General features: G+C 40.3%; 1 protein-coding gene across 1 annotated transcript in view; it reads left to right on the top strand.

Annotated features, from left to right (window-relative positions):
* LOC149305429 (carbonic anhydrase-related protein-like) overlaps window positions 1–20,041 on the top strand; it is a 49,038-nt gene extending 28,997 nt beyond the window's left edge. The window contains exons 5-10 of the mRNA XM_089477504.1: window positions 9,195–9,319; window positions 10,956–11,051; window positions 12,571–12,633; window positions 13,531–13,579; window positions 16,834–16,946; window positions 19,907–20,041. Coding sequence (XP_089333630.1) covers window positions 9,195–9,319; window positions 10,956–11,051; window positions 12,571–12,633; window positions 13,531–13,579; window positions 16,834–16,946; window positions 19,907–20,041 — 581 coding nt within the window. The remainder of the gene's footprint in view (window positions 1–9,194; window positions 9,320–10,955; window positions 11,052–12,570; window positions 12,634–13,530; window positions 13,580–16,833; window positions 16,947–19,906) is intronic.
* Window positions 20,042–21,680: the final 1,639 nt, after the last annotated feature.

The raw sequence follows: 21,680 nt of genomic DNA, 5'->3' as shown, positions 1-21,680 counted from the left end.
GATTATAATCTCATCTGAAAGCAGTTGCCATTTACCTGCTACTTAAAAAATGAGTGATGCACAAAAAATAAAGTAAAAATTAAATATAGATATAAATAAATGAACTAAACCAAACAAACATGAAAAATGCTGCCGGTCCACCGTAAAAAACAAACCCCAATATTGTTTCACAAAATATAAAACAGAAAAAAAGGCATACACCGGTGACACCAAATAAGTGTGAAAAACAAAGTGTAAATGTATATATACACTACCAACAGGATATAGCATAAAAGACTCCAAAATGGTATGCCGGATATAAACATGAAAAAAATAAAAATAGAAAAAGAATAGTGTAATGCGTTAAAAACAGACTTCCAAAGTTGTAAAAATTGACTCTTACGTTTAATAGGCCTTATTCAAAGCCAATTTACCTGCTGCCTGCACCTATTAGAGACCTGACAAAGTTTATTTTATTCTAAACTTATCAAAATAAAAATAGCGCAACAAGGTCTCTATTGACAAATTGCACTTTCTAGTCACTTTTGTGGGCAGTTGTGACCATAGGCCAGTCGGGGAGATCTCCCTTGACTGGCCCATGGAGGTGAACTAAAAATGGAAACCTCTGCTTTTGCGAATGGTAAGTGCATGGACATGCCTCCCGGCTGCCAGCTTATGCCTAAAATGTTGGGGAGTATGTTAACCATTCCAGTGTAGTACCATTATTCAGCATTTTTTCACGATGAAAAGACATTTGAAAAGCGGAAATTAGCTATTTTGCTGTTTAAGGGTCTGATGCAGCATTGAAAGTAAACTTTAAGCAGTAGACTCTAACCTTTAAGGCGAGAAAAGAGAATTAGAAGAGTGCTCAGTGAGTATGCATGGCAACAGAGTTCGGCACCAAACAAAGAATCTTTTATTGCTTTCCTGTGTTGTACTTTTGCCAACTGAAATGGTGACGCTTTCTCACCGCTTTTTAGCCTTCAAAATATTTTGAAAAGTGTCCAGAAAAGAGCGTAGATATAGTTAGTTTACTGTGAAAATGTATAAAATCCTTGCCCATTTAGAGCTTTTTCTTTTACCTAAGTAAAGCAAAGTGAACTAAATGAGCAAAAATAAGTTATGCATGTGTACCAGCATTCTGTGTGTAAATTATCCTAGCTGTTGACCAAGATTAATCAATCAGATATCAAGTATGACTTTTCCAAAACAATTTTTTGTGATGTTAGCAGTTTCTAAATATGTATGAATAAAATCAGTGAAGCGACTGTGATTAAGTACCTGGCACTTGTAGAGACCTCCCCCGGGTTAGCCCCCCCATATTAAATTTTTTTACAAAAGATCATGGCATTTGTTAGATCATTGTTAGATCAGGTTTGATCAACTGTTTTTTTTCGTTAGATCTACTCTAAAATAGGCAATATTAACAATCTTTTTCAGGGGGGGCTAACCCGTAGCCAGCCCCCCCTCAACAAAAATTTCAACAAAATGTTACTGATTATGATAGCTCTACGTTAGATCAGGTTTGATCAGACAAAATTTTTGTTAGATCTAGTCTAATTACTGAGATATTGCATATTTAATGAGGGGGGGCTGGCCCCCCCTCAACTGAAATTTTGATTTTTTTTAATGGATCTTGGTAGATATTCGTTAGATCAGGTTAGATCAACTGTTTTTTTCGTTAGATCTACCACGCAGGAGGCGGTATTCACAATCCTATTTTGTGTGCGGGGGATGGGTACACATACGGTCTGGCCCCCCCTCAACTGAAATTTTGATTTTTTTTTTAATGGATCTTGGTAGATATTCGTTAGATCAGGTTAGATCAACAGTTTTTTTCGTTAGATCTATCACACAGGAGGCGATATTCACAATCCTATTTTGTGTGCGGGGGATGGGTATACATAGGGGCTGGCCCCCCCTCAACTGAAATTTGGATTTTTTTTAATGGATCTTGGTAGATATTCGTTAGATCAGGTTAGATCAACAGTTTTTTTCGTTAGATCTATCACACAGGAGGCGATATTCACAATCCTATTTTGTGTGCGGGGGATGGGTATACATAGGGGCTGGCCCCCCCTCAACTGAAATTTGGATTTTTTTTAATGGATCTTGGTAGATATTCGTTAGATCAGGTTAGATCAACAGTTTTTTTCGTTAGATCTACCACGCAGGAGGCGGTATTCACAATCCTATTTTGTGTGCGGGGGATGGGTATACATACGAGTTGGCCCCCCCAACTGAAATTTGGATTTTTTTTAATGGATTTTGGTAGATATTCGTTAGATCCGGTTAGATCAACTGTTTTTTTCGTTAGATCTATCACACAGGAGGCGGTAATTACAATCCTATTTTATGTGCAGGGGATGGGTATACATACGGGCTGGCCCCCCCTTAACTGAAATTTGGAAAAAAAATTATGGATTTTGGTAGATATTCGTTAGATCTGGTTAGATCAACAGTTTGTTTCGTTAGATCTATCACCCAGTAGGCTGTATTCACAATCCTATTTTGTGTGCGGGGGATGGCAATACATACGGGTTGGCCCCCCCTCAACTGAAATTTGGAATTTGTTTAATGGATTTTGGTAGATATTCTTTAGATCTGGTAAGATCAATAGTTTTTTTCGTTAGATCTACCACGCAGGAGGCGGTATTCACAATCCTATTTTTTGTGCGGGGGGTGGGTATACATACGGGTTGGCCTCCCCTCAACTGAAATTTGGAATTTTTTTCATGTATTTTGGTAGATATTCATTAGATCCGGTTAGATCAACTGTTTTTTTTGTTAGATCTATCACACAAGAGGGGGTATTGACAATCCTATATAGTGTGCGGGGGGATGGGAATACATATGGGTTGTCCCTCCAACCGAAACAAACTGTTGATCTAACCAGATCTAACGAATATCTACCAAAATCCATAATTGTTTTTCCAAATTTCAGTTGAGGGGGGGCCAGCCCGTATGTATACCCATCCCCCCGCACATAAAATAGGATTGTGAATACCGCCTCCTGCGTGGTAGATCTAACGAAAAAAACAGTTGATCTAACCGGATCTAACGAATATCTACCAAAATCCATTAAAAAAAATCCAAATTTCAGTTGAGGGGGGGCCAGACCGTATGTGTACCCATCCCCCGCACACAAAAAAGGATTGTGAATACCGCCTCCTGCGTGGTAGATCTAACGAAAAAAACAGTTGATCTAACCTGATGTAACGAATATCTACCAAGATCCATTAAAAAAAATCCAAATTTCAGTTGAGGGGGGGCCAGACCGTATGTGTACCCATCCCCCGCACACAAAATAGGATTGTGAATACCGCCTCCTGCGTGGTAGATCTAACAAAAAAAACAGTTGATCTAACCTGATCTAACGAATATCTACCAAGATCCATTAAAAAAAATCCAAATTTCAGTTGAGGGGGGGCCAGACCGTATGTGTACCCATCCCCCGCACACAAAATAGGATTGTGAATACCGCCTCCTGCGTGGTAGATCTAACAAAAAAAACTGTTGATCTAACCTGATCTAACGAATATCTACCAAGATCCATTAAAAAAAATCCAAATTTCAGTTGAGGGGGGGCCAGCCCCTATGTATACCCATTACCCGCACACAAAATAGGATTGTGAATATCGCCTCCTGTGTGATAGATCTAACGAAAAAAACTGTTGATCTAACCTGATCTAACGAATATCTACCAAGATCCATTAAAAAAAATCCAAATTTCAGTTGAGGGGGGGCCAGACCGTATGTGTACCCATCCCCCGCACACAAAATAGGATTGTGAATACCGCCTCCTGCGTGGTAGATCTAACGAAAAAAAATGTTGATCTAACCTGATCTAACGAATATCTACCAAGATCCATTAAAAAAAATCCAAATTTCAGTTGAGGGGGGGGCCAGCCCCTATGTATACCCATTACCCGCACACAAAATAGGATTGTGAATATCGCCTCCTGTGTGATAGATCTAACGAAAAAAACTGTTGATCTAACCTGATCTAATGAATATCTACCAAGATCCATTAAAAAAAATCCAAATTTCAGTTGAGGGGGGCCAGACCGTATGTATACCCATCCCCCGCACACAAAATAGGATTGTGAATATCGCCTCCTGTGTGATAGATCTAACGAAAAAAACTGTTGATCTAACCTGATCTAACGAATATCTACCAAGATCCATTAAAAAAAAATCAAAATTTCAGTTGAGGGGGGGCCAGACCGTATGTGTACCCATCCCCCGCACACAAAATAGGATTGTGAATACCGCCTCCTGCGTGGTAGATCTAACGAAAAAAACAGTTGATCTAACCTGATCTAACGAATATCTACCAAGATCCATTAAAAAAAATCCAAATTTCAGTTGAGGGGGGGCCAGCCCCCCCTCATTAAATATGCAATATCTCAGTAATTAGACTAGATCTAACAAAAATTTTGTCTGATCAAACCTGATCTAACGTAGAGCTATCATAATCAGTAACATTTTGTTGAGGGGGGGCTGGCTACGGGTTAGCCCCCCCTGAAAAAGATTGTTAATATTGCCTATTTTAGAGTAGATCTAACGAAAAAAACAGTTGATCAAACCTGATCTAACAATGATCTAACAAATGCCATGATCTTTTGTAAAAAAATTTAATATGGGGGGGCTAACCCGGGGGAGGTCTTGTAGAGGACTTTTCCTGATTTGAATGCAAATCACATTTCATTCGCTGCTGCCTTCTCGGAGAGTCAGTGTTTGGGGTCCATTTGTAAACGCCTGTGTTGGCAGTGAAATGTTACAGTCTTAACCCTTGAACATGTCTTTAACCCCTTCGTGACAAAGGCTGATTTTACTTTTTGTACCCTTCGTGACAATGGCCGTTTTAACATTTCTGCGCTGCTCGTGTTTAGCTGTAATTTTCTTCTTTCCCGTTTACTGAACCCACACACATTATATATTGTTTTTTTCAGGACAAGAAGGGCTTTCTTTAGATGACATTTTGATTGTATCATATTATTTACTATTAAAAAAAGTATAAAATATGGTGAAAAATTTAGAAAAAAATGACTGTTTCTAACTTTTAGTTGAAAAATCTTTTACTCAGCTATAAAAGGTAATAAAAAAACCTGCTAAATAGATTCTACTATTTGTCCTGAGTTTAGAAATACCCAATGTTTTTATGTTTTTTTGCTTTTTTCTGCACGTTATGGAGCAATAAGTACAGGTAGCGTTTTGCTATTTCAAAGCCATTTCTTCCCCCCATGTGCCATTTCGGGTATCTTTGAAGCCGGCCAATGCAATTTACCCCATCAAATCATATATTTTTGAAAACTAGACAGCCCAGGGTATTGCAAATGCTGGTATTTTAACCCTTTCCAAGCACTTATTCTACCATCAGCCTTTGTCAAACTTTATGGTAGTAATTTTTTTGCATTTGTTTTTTCACACACATTTTACTTTAGGTATGAATAAACAGGTTCTGGTATATGTCACTATCATAAAACACCCCAATATGTGTTTAGCAACATCTCCTGAGTACAGCGATACCTCACATGAATGATTTTGCCTGGCTGTTTGGGGGCAAAAGGGCCACATTTGGGGCATGCACATTTTTCAATGTTGAACTTTGGCATTTGGGGATCCACTGCCCATGCCCTATTTGGTACATCTTTGAGCCGGGCCATTTCAGTATGCCCAATAAAGCTATATATTTTTGAAAACTAGACACCCCAGGGTATTTCAAATGCTAGTATTTTAACTCTTTCCATGCACCATATCTACCACCAGTCTTTGTCAAACTTTGTGGTAGTCATTTTTTTGCATTTGTTTTGTCACACACATTTTACTTCAGGTATGAATTAAAATTCTCGTATATGTCACTATCACAAAACACCCCAATATGTGTTCAGCAACATCTCCTGAGCGCAGTGATACCCCACATGAATGATTTTGCCTGGCTGTTCAGGGGCAACAGGACCACATTTGGCAGAGAGCCCGCTGGGAAGGGCACGAAAGGCAGAGAGCCCGCTGGGAAGGGCACGAAAGGCAGAGAGCCCGCTGGGAAGGGCACGAAAGGCAGAGAGCCCGCTGGGAAGGGCACGAAAGGCACACAGCCCGCTTGGAAGGACACAAAGCAGGGAACCAGGTGCAGGTGCAGGTGCAGGTGCAGGTGCAGGTGCAGGGCCACAGCAGAAAGGTCCATAGACTTCAATACAAACGCCCTGAATGAAGGGCAGGGTAGGTTCATAAAGGCAGGGTAATCCAGGTAACAAGGCCCAGCTGCATGTATTGACTAGGGCTCAACCCAGGTAACAAGGCACACCTGATCCTAGTAATGAGTTCTGACTGCTCCAGAGGGCAGAGGGTGGCCACTAGTGGTAGCAGATTTAAACGCCACAGGTATAAAAAAAAGCCATGGTTCAGGCAGCGAAAAAGTGGTTCCTGACAGTACCCCCTCCCCAAGAAGTGGGCACTTCTGGGGCAGGGGGTAGTACCAGAACTGCACTGGTTCAAAACTGGAGTGGCAGACGTGGTAAGGGAAGCACTGATGGAAGGCCCCTTCTTCCTCAGAGATGGAATAGGGTCATGTATCTTTGCTATCAGTCCAGAGGGGATATTAGGGGGGTACGGTAGTCTCCGCTGTATCACGCTTTGCTGAGGAAGGAGTGATAGGAGTTGCAATCATGGCTTAACAGAAAGCAATAGGAAGTTCATCCATATGGGAGGAACCCACACTGCCACAGACTGTAGGATCACAGACGCTGCATTCCATCACAGAACAGTCATCAGGCTCTAGCTGGACATCCACTGGAGTTTGAGAAGCACCAGGAATCACCAGGGTTGGTATATACTGCATGGGTTCACTGTCCTGGGGAATAAAGCTACTTCCCCTTTTAGGAGAGCTCTGTGGTTGTGACGTAGACTGCTCAATCGGTACAGAGGGTTTAGGAGGTTTCAGAGGACATTGGGTGATCCAGTGTCCCTTTTTGCCACAGTAAAAGCAAGATTCATCATCACGCCATTGTTGCAATTCGGTTTTGGTAAGGGGTTCACATTTCCTAGGAGATGCCTTTTTAATACCGGTAACAGGCTTGTTGGATTTCTTAGGTGATGTAACAGGTGTAGGTGAATGGTCTTCATGAGAGTGATTTGAGTTGGAGTCCCAGATTTGCATTAATGATTTGCACAGTTCAAGCAAGCATTCTCCTATCACTTTGATGACTGAAAGTAACCCCGCTGACTCCTTGTAATGGCCTTTGTATTCTGTCAGGACTCGGGTGATCAGGTCGGGTAGGAGCCCATGCGCAGGGGATACTTGGGGTTCAGTATGTAACCCACGGTGCATGATTATGCAAACAAAAACACCACAAGCAGAAATCCAGGTAATGCAGTGTATTTTATGTATATAACAGGACCAGCAAATTAGGGTAATGCAGTCTAAGAAAGAAACCGGACGTATGGCAAAATAAATACTGGTAATCAGTCTTTTGGCAGGGAGCCCACTTGGAAGGGCACAAAGCAGGGAACCAGGAAAGGTGCAGGTGCAGAGCCACAGCAGAAAGGTCCATAGACTTCAATACAAAGGCCCTGAATGATGGGCAGGGCAGGTTCATAAAGGCAGGGTAATCCAGGTAACAAGGCCCAGCTGCATGTATTGACTAGGGCTCAACCCAGGTAACAAGGCACACCTGATCCTAGTAATGAGTTCTGACTGCTCCAGAGGGCGGAGGGTGGCCACTAGTGGTAGCAGATTTAAACGCCAAAGGTATAAAAAAAGCCATGGTTCAGGCAGCGAAAAAGTGGTTCCTGACACATGGATTGCAATCATTGTTCACAGTGATGTCCTAATAGGAAAAAAGTTGTTCTATTGTTGTTTACCATTCTTTGATTAAATATAAAAAACCTGCATGCCATGTAAATGGAATATACGAGTTTAAGAATTTACCAACATATTAGCAAATCATTTGCCTGGATAATCTCAGGTGCAACCCATTCCAACCCTCATTATAATCTCGTTCCTATTGTGAATTTTTAAAAAAAAATATTTTCCTTTTTTCTCAAACGATCACTACACCACCATTCCCTCTATAATACTACTTTCCTTGAGGATTTCATAAGTCAAAGTTGTAACTACAGGCTGAAGATGACACAAACACACACTTGCATTACGGTAAATAGATATTGTGAGAGCCCAGTGAAATACACTAGCTGCTATAGGGACTAGTGTGCCATTCCTCACAACACACTTTCAAAATTCAAATGAATACAAAATTCGATTGTCCACGTGCGCTTGGTGTAAAAACAAAATAACCTGATTTTTTAGATGGTGGTTCTGTATATGTAAAAAAGAAAAAACAAACAAAATGAATAGTGCATACTATTAGTGTGTCCTAAACTGTGTAACAAATAAAGGGTCAGAAATGGCTCCTTGTAATCTCATGCAATTTGATGGATCCAAGTTTTTGCAGATACATAGTAATCTTATTTTTCTCAGGGTGCAAGAAAAAAAGAACAAAAAAAAAAATCATAGTGTGCCCTGAGTATTGGAGTGTACTTTTGATATATTTGAAATAAAACATGTAAAAAAAAGAGTTCATCTGAATCAAATGTGATCAGTCCGTATGGGTCTGTTTTTGCCAAATGAGGGGATCTGTTTTTTATATTGTCATAATCCACTAACGCGTTTCACCCAATGCGGTTTCCTCAGAGTGGGTGTTTTGACGCCGCTACTGTTTTTCCCTTATAATCAGTACTAAACTCGATTTCATGATTACTTCCAGGTTTATGTACTTCCTACACTGCAGTATTCTTCAACGTTTGTCCACGGAGAGCGTTTCGCTAGCACAGAATTTGTTTCTGTGTAAATAAGATAAGAAAAATTCAGAAAAATATTTTATTGACACACAAAAATATTGTTTAGAGAATGTAATGCGACTTTTCCTTATCTCTCTGACCCCCATGATCCAAATAACTGCTTGAGGAACTCTCTCCGTGTTATAATAAACTATATATCACATTTACAGGTTTTTTAGTTCAGTATGGGTTGATTACATGCCTATTTTCATACTCTAATGTAGCCCCCACTGCCAATATATATCTTTATTTAAAAAAAAACCCAATAGGGTCGCCTACAATGTAAATCTGGATCTAGTAATGTGTGTTATCTTGTACACACCACATAGCATAATTAACTAATATTATGTTTTGGAATTACCATGGTTTTTTTCAAGTCTTAACAGGTGGTCCGCTACCTCGAGGTCATGAATATGAACTTAATGAAGTAAGATTTCACTGGGGCAAAGAAAATCAGCGGGGCTCTGAGCACACAGTGAACTTTAAAGCATTTCCAATGGAGGTACGTGTATATGAGTATAACCAGTTCTAAGAACTACTATAGAAGGTTATTAGTAGACTTGGGCACCGGCCAACTCTTCGTGTTCGTCTTCGTGGGGAAAAAAATCTTCGTATTCCACGAATATTCGCCTGTTCCTGTGTTCGGTACGGGCGAATATTCGTGTACATTCTTCATGTTTGGTTTTTTTCTTTGATTTTTGCAGTTTTTTTGTAGAAGGGGTTAATACGGGGTTAACAGGATTTTAACTTATTTATTTAAAGATTATTCTAAAACATATGCTGTTTCTAGTACCATGGTGTATATACCTGATATACTATACATTTTGCACTTTGTAGTTCTACTGTATATAACTATTGGCTAGACGAAAATGGTACTAGAGTAGAATGGCCAGTAGTAGCCATTTCTTTTATTTTCTTCCAATCAAAACATTTTTATTGTATATTTTCCTTTATGTGCCCCATTGAATGTTATCCACAGTGCCAAAATAGTGCAGCCTCTTATATTTATACCTATGTAACTGTGTTCTTTGCTAACTCTCTTGAGACAATGGTGTTGATATAGTGATGTATGCTCCCAAAGCAGAGTAGTCCTGATCTTTCTAACTTCTCTCAAGATGTCAGACTCTCAAGATGATGCCTGATGTTGCACTAAGGTGGAGGGGACACCCGCACTCTTAGTAGGAGAGATTTATAAATATTGGTGCAATATTCAACTTTTACCATGATTCTTAGTACTCATATACCACAAAATAAATGGGCACGGGAAATATATATATATATATATATATATATATGTATATATATATATATATATATGAGCACAGGGCCGGCCTTAAGGGTGTGCGACCAGTGCCGCCGCACAGGGCGCCATGGCAACAGGGGCGCCGTCTGGGACTTAAAGTAAAACATTGTTGGTTTTTTTTGTAACTTTATTTAACATCCTCCATGTTAAATAAAGTTTTTTTAACTTTATTTAACATGGAGGATGTTAAATAAAGTTAAACAAAAAAAACGGTGTTTTCATTTAAGTCCCGGGCAGGGGCGCCGAGCGGTTGCTCATGAAGTTTTCAGCAACCGCTCGGCGCCCCTCACTCTCCGTGACTCTGTCACCTCCTGCTCCCACCGCAGGACTCCGGCAACAAGGTAAGTAAGGATAGGGAGAGGGGGTAGATAGTGATAAGGGATAGGGGGGTAGATGGTGAGAAGGGGCAGGGGGGGAGGCAGTGAGAAGGGGCAGGGGGGGAGGCAGTGACAAGGGGCAGAGGGGGAAAGGCAGTGAGAAGGGGCAGAGGTGGTAGATAGTGAGAAGGGGCAGAGGGGGGAGATTTTTTTCCTTTCTTTTTTGGGGGATGGGGGGGCGCCAGAGGAGTAGTCCGCACAGGGCGCCAGAACACTAAAGGCAGAAGAAATACAGTGGCTAATTCTATTATAAAGTGATCTTATAAAGGTCAATTTTAGTTGCTTATTTATGCCCTTTGTCACAGACAGAGGTGCGCAAGGAGTGACTTTTGCAAGCTTTTACGAGAGAAATATTATTATATATAATTCCATTTTATCATGTTCAATAAAAGTATCCTTGAATGGTTTACAGTTTTGTTGTATAATAGTTTAGTGACTTTGTGTGTTAATAATTTTAGCTGCACCTGATTCACTGGAACGCAACTTTATACAGAAATATTGATGAAGCCATAGGCCAAGTACATGGGATTGTGATTATCTCCTTGTTTGTACAGGTAATGCTTTTAATCAGAAACTTTTAAAGATTATAAACAATAAACCCTCCTTGAAAAAGTAAAATGTTTGCAATATGAACACCTTTAATTGTACATTTAGGTGATGATAACACTTGATTTTACCGCCAAATATGCTCGTGTCCTTATGTACTGAAACCCCCCAAAATGAAAGAGCAACAGTATTTGGGTCACAAAAGAATATTTTGTATTAATGTTAATATAGTTTAGTCAAATTCTTTCTTCTCTAATTAAGAAAGGAAAAATGACATAACTCCCAGTGTACGTCCTTAGGAAGGCCAGTCCCTCTTTGGGGCCAATGTCCCTTTATTCTTCTTTTCTCTCCTATGTTGGGGAAGCTTAGCATGATTGAAGCATCCGACTGTATCGCAGTGCTCTATAGCCTTTAAATTGCTATAATGCAGATTCAAACAGGCCATATCGTAAATGCTCGGTGGGTTGCTGGCCGTCATTACCCCATACTTACCCAGCGGCAGATCAGATGCAGCAGTGTTCGGTAGATGGGTGGATATGCCCCGTTGCACACTACATGAGCTTAAAAATCATATAAAAACATGCATGTCCAGCTGCCGGACTTAAGGTGCCAGCGCTGCGTCGACATGGCTAGTACAGCCCTGCTACAGTGTGTGACAAAAAAAATGTTTAGAAATTATTTGGATAAATGAAGTAACTTCTTTCTCTTATACATTTCCAGTTCAAGTACACAATAACTGTTGATAGGTCAAGGTAGTACATAAAAAGTCATGATAAAGCCCAAACCCCTAGCCAAACCACTGGTTCAACCTACTGTATGTAATGCTGGGAGGTATGCTTGTGTTCTTATCTAAGATAGGTCTTAACACTTCAAAACCATTACTACTAATAAATTAATAGATATGTTGTTAATAAGTTAATAAATATGGTTTAAAGCAGGGGTCCTCAAACTTTTTAAACAGGGGGCCAGTTCACGGTCCTCAGACCGTTGGAGGGCCGGACTATAGGGGCTGGCAGTATGTTCCCCCACAGGCATACAGCCTCCAGCCATACAGTATGGCTGGAGGCTGTATGCCTGTGTACTGCCCCATTTCAGTGTTCCGGCCATAGCAGGACCGGAGGATCGGTGGTCAGAACACCGAAGGGACGCGCCGCTGGTAAACACTTACCTCCAGCGCGCGTCCTTGCTTCTTCTCCGCTCCTCCGCGTTCGGTTGCCACGGGTGCACGCATGGGACGTCAGTGACGTCGCTGCGTGCGCCTGCTCCCGGCGGTCCCCGCGTTTTTAAAGTAAACGCGTGCCGCAGGGACTTCACAGAGGCATCCTTGTGTTCCGAAAGCATCTTTTGGAACACATGGATGTCCTGAGGCAAAAACACCCGGCGGGCCGGGTAAATGCGCTCCGCGGGCCGCATGTGGCCCGCGGGCCGTAGTTTGAGGACCCCAGGTTTAAAGCATCATCCATTCTTATTGAAGAGTAATTTTGTTTTATAATGTCCTATCTTAATTATGGCAACTTTATGTTTTAGATAGGAAAAGAACATGTGGGCCTAAATTCTGTAACAGACATTCTTCAAGATATTCAGTATAAAGTAAGTCCTTTTCCGAATGGGTATAATGAGTTCTTAATGAGTTCCCAGGTATGCTAATTAGGAGTAACAGTCCTTCTTTGTGACTCAAATCCCTAATCCTTCTTCCCCCCATGATGATATCTACACCTATAAAAATCACTAATGAAAACAGCAAGACAAAGTCACATAAAAAGTTTTGTTAGAGCTTTCTTTGGGAAATGTTAGAAGGCAGTTTTAATTCTCATCTGAAATAAGTATTATGTTATATAAAAGAATATTTTGTAGGAATAAGTACATCTCCGCAAGGTTTCCACTGTGGCTAAAATTGTAAGATGTCTTAGAAGACCTCACTATGCTTTGTGTATATCCAGCCATGTTCTTCTTTTTGGTTAACTCGTGGGTTATTCCTCCATTATGGATAAATAATATGAGATTAAACTTTCCATCTTCTCAGAAGATGACAAAGCATTATGTAAATCTAACATTGAGCATAAGTTTTTAATTAAGGACATGGCACTAGATAGTTTTGTCTGTCTGCTGTCTTCCTATGATATTATAATTGTATGTGCATTGTTTGTGTTACGTATCTGTAAGTAATTACTGATTTTTCATAGGAGAGCCAGACAGACATAATTTTCAGATGATTCTTTCACAATAACCTCAACATAACAAAATAGAGAATATTAGTAGGGAGAATAGAAGGGAATTTGTTATTCATCATTGTAGCCAAATAAATTAATTCTCTGTCCTTGCAGATGCAAAAATCCTAAACAATACTGTGCTGAAAAGAAAGCATTAGATTATGAAACTCTGTGGAGATAATTGTCCTTCATTCCAAGGCTTGGTTATTCTTTAATCTGTTTGTGAAATGTGTCGTAAATTTTTTTGTTAGAATTTGTCACCGTTCTTATGTTTCAGGCAAAGACAAAAACAATTCCTTGCTTTAATCCTAATACCTTATTACCAGGTAAGTGCTGTTATTTCTTGGGTATAATACAAAAGGCAACTATTACAAAAAAAAACTTTATATACTTTTGTTTTTCTTAAAATATATAATCTATGTTTGGCGAAATAAAGTGGCAGAGTGTCAGGACACTCGGTGCCGGATCAGGTAGGAGTCTCAATGCAGGGGCAGGTTCAGAACATGGATGTAGGCCGGCTGATGTGTCCAGTTCAGGGCTGTGCGCTACTTTAGCTTTAGATTTTCTATTAGGCGCCATCTTTAGGTGTTCAGAGAGAGCAGGAGAAAAACAGGCAGGAAACTGGAAGCCCACGGGCAGGGCAGACGGCTAGGAAGCCAACTGGCAGGGCAGACGGCTAGGAAGCCAACTGGCAGGGCAGACGGCTAGGAAGCCAACTGGCAGGGCAGACGGCTAGGAAGCCCACTGGCAGGGCAGACGGCTAGGAAGCCCACTGGCAGGGCAGACGGCTAGGAAGCCCACTGGCAGGGCAGACGGCTAGGAAGCCCACTGGCAGGGCAGACGGCTAGGAAGCCCACTGGCAGGGCAGACGGCTAGGAAGCCCTCAGGCAGGACACAAGGCTTGGAAGCAGCTGGACAGGTAGGTACGTCTGGAACACGCCGGGGTCTGGTACACAAAACTGGATCGTTGACGTAGCCAAGAGTCATACACAGGAGACAGATCAAATGCAGCAAAGCAGTAGCTCAGTATACAGGGCCAGGAACACAATGCTCTAGCAATGAGGCTAAGCTGATGCCTGGTTTATATTAAGCCTTAATTGACCAAACGAGGGGCAGGTGTTTCAAGAGCATTAGGGAACAGCATGGTCCAAGGAGAGGTAGAAGGACACTGCAGTCCAAGATTCACCTGGTGGAGTAGTGGATAGGTGATAAACCCAGAATCCACAGGGTTGCAGGTTTTAATCCTGGTGGTGCCTGACATAACCCCTCCCTTAAAGGCTGGCCTCTGGACAGCCTCTTGTTTCAGAGTGGTTTCTTTTTGTGGCCTTGTGTCTGGGCACAAAGGGCCTGCTCAAAAATAGCCTGGTCTTTCCTCCGTATGATGGTCCCATTGGAGGCCACCATGAGATCAGGTGATAATTGAAGAGGTTCTGCGTAAGCTGAGGTCACAGGAGTGGATGGATTTTGCTGTATAGCTGTGCTGGGTTTACTGTGGGTTGCAGTGAGGACACCATGTTGTAGAGGCGAAGTCAGAACGGTACCAGTTAGTAGACCATGCTTGACACAGGGTGCATCCTCTACTGGGGATGTATAGGACCCAAGGTCCTGATGAACAGAGGATGAATGGACACAGTCCATACTTGAAGGCAGCTTGGTAATGCAGGTACCTGAGGAGTCCTTCTGGTTGGGGACTAAGAGTGTTCTCCGTGGATCCGATTCCTGTGGAGATGTATTCCTCCATTCAGGGTTAGGCTGAGCTCTTGGGGGCCGAATAGGACAAAAGCTAATATAATGATTCTGCTCCCCACAATAGAAACAAAGGTTTTGCTCCCGTCTTCGGGTCCACTCGTCAACAGACAGGGGTGCTCTGGGCCAGGAAATATGGGTCCTTGTAGAGACGGATGCCAAAGCGGGCACGGGACAAACTTGTAGCTTAGAGTTCATGGTTGCCACCACAGAGGGCTTAGTGGCTTTAATAGTGGTACAACCCTCTGGAGCTGAGGCCACCCTGTGTGTAGGCTGCTGTGTGGGACACAAAACAGGCAATAACATAGTCTTCAACGTTTTTAACTAATTTAGGAGTAATTTAAAGTTCTTTTGCTGGGCTAGCATTTGTTCAGTGAATAGTCCAGGACCGTGGGTGGTTTTTTCAAAAGCAGGTGCAGAAGGTTGTGCCACGTACCTCAATTCAGGGGTGGAAGCAGATCTAGGAAGCTTGTCTTGGCTAGGTTTTACTGTGGACGTAATCATGGATTTTAGGAGTTGGAAGTCCTTGAAAATCAATACAAAAAAATTGTGTTGCTCCTTTATGCAGTTTGCCATTAGCATGATCTGTTCGGTTAACTGGGTTAAAGCTGATAGCACCCCTGCGGACTCCATAGTATGGCTAGAGCATTCTGTCAGGACACTCGGTGCCGGATCAGGTAGGAGTCTCAATGCAGGGGCAGGTTCAGAACATGGATGTAGGCCGGCTGATGTGTCCAGTTCAGGGCTGTGCGCTACTTTAGCTTTAGATTTTCTATTAGGCGCCATCTTTAGGTGTTCAGAGAGAGCAGGAGAAAAACAGGCAGGAAACTGGAAGCCCACGGGCAGGGCAGACGGCTAGGAAGCCAACTGGCAGGGCAGACGGCTAGGAAGCCCACTGGCAGGGCAGACGGCTAGGAAGCCCACTGGCAGGGCAGACGGCTAGGAAGCCCACTGGCAGGGCAGATTGCTAGGAAGCCCACTGGCAGGGCAGACGGCTAGGAAGCCCTCAGGCAGGACACAAGGCTTGGAAGCAGCTGGACAGGTAGGTACGTCTGGAACACGCCGGGGTCTGGTACACAAAACTGGATCGTTGACGTAGCCAAGAGTCATACACAGGAGACAGATCAAATGCAGCAAAGCAGTAGCTCAGTATACAGGGCCAGGAACACAATGCTCTAGCAATGAGGCTAAGCTGATGCCTGGTTTATATTAAGCCTTAATTGACCAAACGAGGGGCAGGTGTTTCAAGAGCATTAGGGAACAGCATGGTCCAAGGAGAGGTAGAAGGACACTGCAGTCCAAGATTCACCTGGTGGAGTAGTGGATAGGTGATAAACCCAGAATCCACAGGGTTGCAGGTTTGAATCCTGGTGGTGCCTGACACAGAGCATTAAACTCGATGTGACCTGGCATTCTTTCATGAAATTCTATGATGGTCAAATCATATAGTTCTGATCTTTAAAAAGCCTGATATAGAAACATAAAATTCTATGGCAGATAAGATATTTTTTTTTTTTGCTTCTGTAAAAACCTCAACTCTAATATGGTGATTGCATGTTTAAATTGCCTCGCTGTATTAACCACTACCTCCTTTCCTAAAAGCACTTTAAGTCACTTACTGTGTTCATATCTGTATGCTTGTGATTACCTGTCTGTGTCTCTCTGCTTTCTCATATGTTTTACCTTTCAGTGTGTTTCTATACTTCTCTCCATGGTATTCATTTCGCCAGTGTAACTATGTATTGAGGGCCATCTCAACTGTTTATGGGCTGGTGTTTTTCCTATAGAAAATGGAGAGCAGAAATTGCCTAAATATCTACACTTTCTGACCTAGATCCTCTACTCCGCGACTACTGGGTATATGAGGGCTCTCTTACAATGCCACCATGCAGTGAAGGTGTCACTTGGATACTATTCCGATACCCTCTGACAGTGTCTCAGGCACAGGTTGGTGAAAATGTGTATGCCCAGTGTTTTTTTTTATACCGCGTGTTCTTTATTTAGAACATTAGTTAACTCTAGTAGAAGTAGATGCAATCCTCATAAAGATTCAGTTTATCTGTATATTGTGGACCTTAAGGTTAATGGTTGAGCGCTATCATAAGACGTCTCATTAGTGATTGTGAGGTCTTCGAGATAATAGCTTGGTGTTTTCACATGAGTTGCATTTAAAAACAAAAAGTTGGGGAAAAAAAGTCTACATAGAAAGCTAAAAAACCACTTTCCGCTACATAATTCAATGGCCCTAAACCTTTTACTCCATATAAATATGTTGCTCTTTACACATAAACATTTCATCTCTTATTCTCTTTGAGCAGATATATTTTTTAACAAATAAAGGTTATGGTCTAGATTATGAATCGGGTCACTAAAATGCCACACCTGACATCTCCTCAAAGAAAACACGTATTTCCCATCTTCAAAAGCAATTCATATGTACATTTAGAGAACAGCCTACAGAATGCCAGTGGTTCTCTTTCATATATTGCTTTAAATATTACAGTCTCTATACCTAGATATTAACTGTGATTTACTCTCCTTTACAGAGGACTGAAACATTTAGATTTTATCATAATGTATATATCATTATTATTAGATTTTATTTATATAGCACATTTTATGGTACATAGATTAAAAGTGTATAACAAATCTAGAATTGACAAAGACAGACAAACCAATACATTAGGTAAAGGGGGTATAAGTAGGTGTTACTTCATCTGTAATACCTTAAGTATGCCCGTTATTCAGAGATAGCAGTAAAATTATCACTTAACATATGTTTAAAAAGAACACATGCTGGGGCTAATCACCAATGGAGAAAAATTAGGTTGTATCACAAATACTGTAGGTCTGCACTTATTTATCTTACACCTATTTGCCAATTTTTCTGCATATTTATTTTTTGTAAATCACACAGATATTTACATTCTGTTTCGATTACACATCATTGACACGTGTAAAATTCTTGGACGTATCCTGCAACCATTAAACAAATCTGAATGCCTTCAGTGGCAACATGATGATGCAACATTCAGTTATCCTTGAATAAGTTGGATTTTTTAAAAATATATATAAATACTCACAGGGTCAAAAGCTGGCCTTGTGACTTGCTCATGGCCATAGCAAAGGAAAGAGTCATAGAAAATTGTAATCCTTACTGAACACATGGCTCATATAAGCAGCAAACAACTTCATATTTTTCTTAGAATACTCTAAAAAATTCAGCAGTGTATAGTCATGTTTAAATTATTTGCTGTGACATTGACTTATGTATATACTGGATTGTTTTTTTTAAATTTTATAACAGATATAGTAGCGTATTCTCCTAAACAGGCAAATGATCGCACACATTTTAATAATGAAAATGGATAAAATAGATGTAGCCATAGTGGTCCAAGAGAAAATTGAGTTTTTAAAAAAGACTGTAGGATGTAGAGATTAAGTAGCATACTATCTGAAGAAGAGACTTCAGAGATCGTAAAAGCTTATGTGACTCTATATATTATAAATCACCTACTTCTAAAGACTACACATTTTTGTACACGTGTTGCGGTAGTGAAAATTGGTGCACAATGCAACATGGTGGTGCCATCTAATGTAATGATAAAATATCACAGCTTCAGGGCAGACATTTTATTGTAACGGGAATTTTTAAAACTAAATGTACTCCGATACACTCTTGCGATGGCTCTTCATTCCACGTATAGGAATATTCAACCAATCAATGTTAGTTTTTATGAAACACGGCAAGAGAGGAGAAACCGTCACACGTTCTACTAGTTTTGAAGCTTTTTGATAATTTTTTGATAATGGGTGGCGACTCATATGTGTAACCTTTTTATATTTGAAGCTGTATACATACACATCTTCCTTGACATGCAAATAAAATACATTGCTGTATCCTGGTGACAAGAATTAACATTACCAATTACCCAAAAGACCTGCAAATAAAGCAGATTACTTTATTATAGATTTATAAATCCAAGCAACATTCTGTTACCAGACTCGAGACAATCCAAGGCTTTTAGTACAGTTCCCCTTTGTATTCAAAATTCCCTGAGATTCAGGTGACTTTGAATGCAGCTAATTTAAAAATAACTTTGTTTTTGTTAAAAGAAATCAAACTTAATTTTATGATACACCAAGGATTTTTAGAAAGCAGCTTGTACTGCTTTATCTGAGCTACAGGGCTTGTCTGCATGCAGACATCGATTCAGTCATTAATAGTCAGCCATTCCTTTTGCAAAAGACATCAGCTGTCTTTCTTTTAACTATTTATAGAAGGAATTTCAATTTGGGTTGGAAAAATAAGAACCGTATGCTTGTCCCCCTTCCTTTATCAGCCTATTGGCTGAGGCATGCTTTGATACTGATCTAAGAGGTGAGGAGTACAGACAACATGTTGTATCTCGATAGACTCACTGTGTTTTGGAGTATTTCAGCATCTTTTGTCTTCCAGAAGTATTTTAAAACTTTAGTGTTCGTTTTGTCTGTTTATTTACATGGGGAGTATTTATTTTGACATTTGGAGCTAGCTAGATGTTCGTAAATATAGGAGGAAGGATGAAGATGTAGAAACACCTGATATTTTACCTTAAATGCTGCATGGTAGCATGGTATTACTCCCAACATTTCCCATGGCTGAAGAAGGAAATGTTATTTAAGGGTAAGTGGCTGGTATGTAGGAAATTTCATTTTTACCTGCTGTCATAAGCTTGGATACAGTATTTTCCTTTCGCAGTTGGATACTTTTGTATACCATGAAAACTCCACAGTTGATGCGTGATGGTTCAATATAATTTATTGTTACATACACCAAAATACTACGAATCTGTTTTGCCATTCATTAGATATGATAATATGTTTTTGTGTATCTAAGCTGACTGTCTGGTTTTTGTTATGTACAGATTGAAGAATTTAGACGTCTGAGAATGCATGTCAAGGGAGCAGATTTGGAAGATGGCTTTGACGGAATACTTGCAGATAACTTTAGACCAACGCAGCCTCTCAGCGACAGAATAATACGAGCAGCATTCCAATAAGAGAACACTAACTTACATTAAGTAAGTTACTTCGACCTTAAAAGTACTTTATGGGTGTTTCTGGATCATTCATGTTACATTCATGTAGTGCGGCAGCTCCAATTGTTTGTTCAGTAGCAGGAAAGTGTACATCTAGTATACACCTAGAAAGGGCCTGGACAGGGAGGGGGTATGTATGTCTTTATGTATGTGAGCATTAGTGTGTATGTGAGCATAGATGTCTATATATAAGGGTATATCAGCATGGATGTAAGGGTATGTGAGCATGGATGTCTATGTATAAGGGCAAGTGAGCATGGATGTCTATATATGTAAAAGTGTTTTGTGTGAACATGTATGTGGTGTGAGATGGAATGTGTGTTAGCATGAGTGGTGTAAGATGGAGTGTGTTAGTGAGCGTGAGTGTGTTATCATGTGTACATTTGTGTAAGTGTGTCTACATATGTGTTCCAGAGTCCATGGTGGAGGAGAGACAATATGGCACAGACAAGCTGTTTGGGGGCACTGACAAGCTGGGGCAAAGATCGCAATAACTGTCTGTTTGGGGTTAGGATGGCACTGATAAGCTGCTTTTGGGCAAAGGTGGCACTCACAAGCTGTTTGGGGTCAAGGGTAGCATTGTGGGACATGTTCCTTGGTGGAGTTGGCGCGCCATGGGGCAATTTTTGCACCAGGTTCCTGAATGGGAGTTCCATGAATAGTAAAGGTGTTAGAAACAAGGAAAATACTTAACAGGGACTATAATGACAATAATAAAGGATACTTAATACAAGATGATGAATCAACCAAAAATATTTTTTTGTGATAAACGTTCTACATTTATGTAAAGCAAATGTATATCAATGAATTAAGATTGCAGTTAGTGGATAATTAATGAAATTAAACATTTTTACTCAGTAAGGCCATACAAGTATAACAATGTGCATGTACTAAATTTAAAGCATATGGAATTTGATGGGGAATGTGACTTTTCATTTCAATTTTTCTCTCGTTGATATTGTGGTAGAAGGCAATGCATTTTTAATGCATTTTTAATAAGCTCTTGCCTAGCAACAAAAAAATAGAAAGAAATTCTACAAGCATGTAAGACTTCAAATTAGATACAGTAAGCATTAATACAAATAAGACACCAAAGTTATTTATGGATTTATGTAAAGAAAAATTGTACAGTGCCTTTTTAATGACACATGTTATAAATATTCTGAACTAGAGGAACTGTTTCTCCAACTGTTTCCCATTTTAATCTAATAATTTTTGAACTTATTTACTATAAATATATACTTTTGCTTACAATCTTAAGAAACTTAATGTTTTTTTAAAAAAAAATTAAATTTACTTTTTTCTCAGAGGTCCTAAAAAATAAAATTAGATTTGGTGAATTCTTAGGCTAAATTGAGAAAATTAGCATATTTGAAAGAAAATGTGACATAATATTCTATTGTGTTACACAAACCTTGGTCTTTGATAGATGGAAATTAATTATGGGAATCTCAATTGAATAAGAATGTGTGAGTATGTATGAGGTGTGCTAGAGGGAAAATTATGTATGTTTGGGTGTAAAGGTTTGAAATTTGTGTACACAGGGCCACATCAGAAATGTTGGGGCCCAGTACTTCGCTCCCATGGCCCTCCCGTATAC

The sequence above is a fragment of the Sceloporus occidentalis genome, unplaced genomic scaffold, assembly GCF_023333645.1.
Source record: "Sceloporus occidentalis isolate IW3139 unplaced genomic scaffold, rSceOcc1.0.p SCAF_11, whole genome shotgun sequence".
NCBI lineage: Eukaryota > Metazoa > Chordata > Lepidosauria > Squamata > Phrynosomatidae > Sceloporus > Sceloporus occidentalis.
Note: the sequence above shows the minus strand (reverse complement) of the source record. Positions and strands in the feature narration are given on the sequence as shown.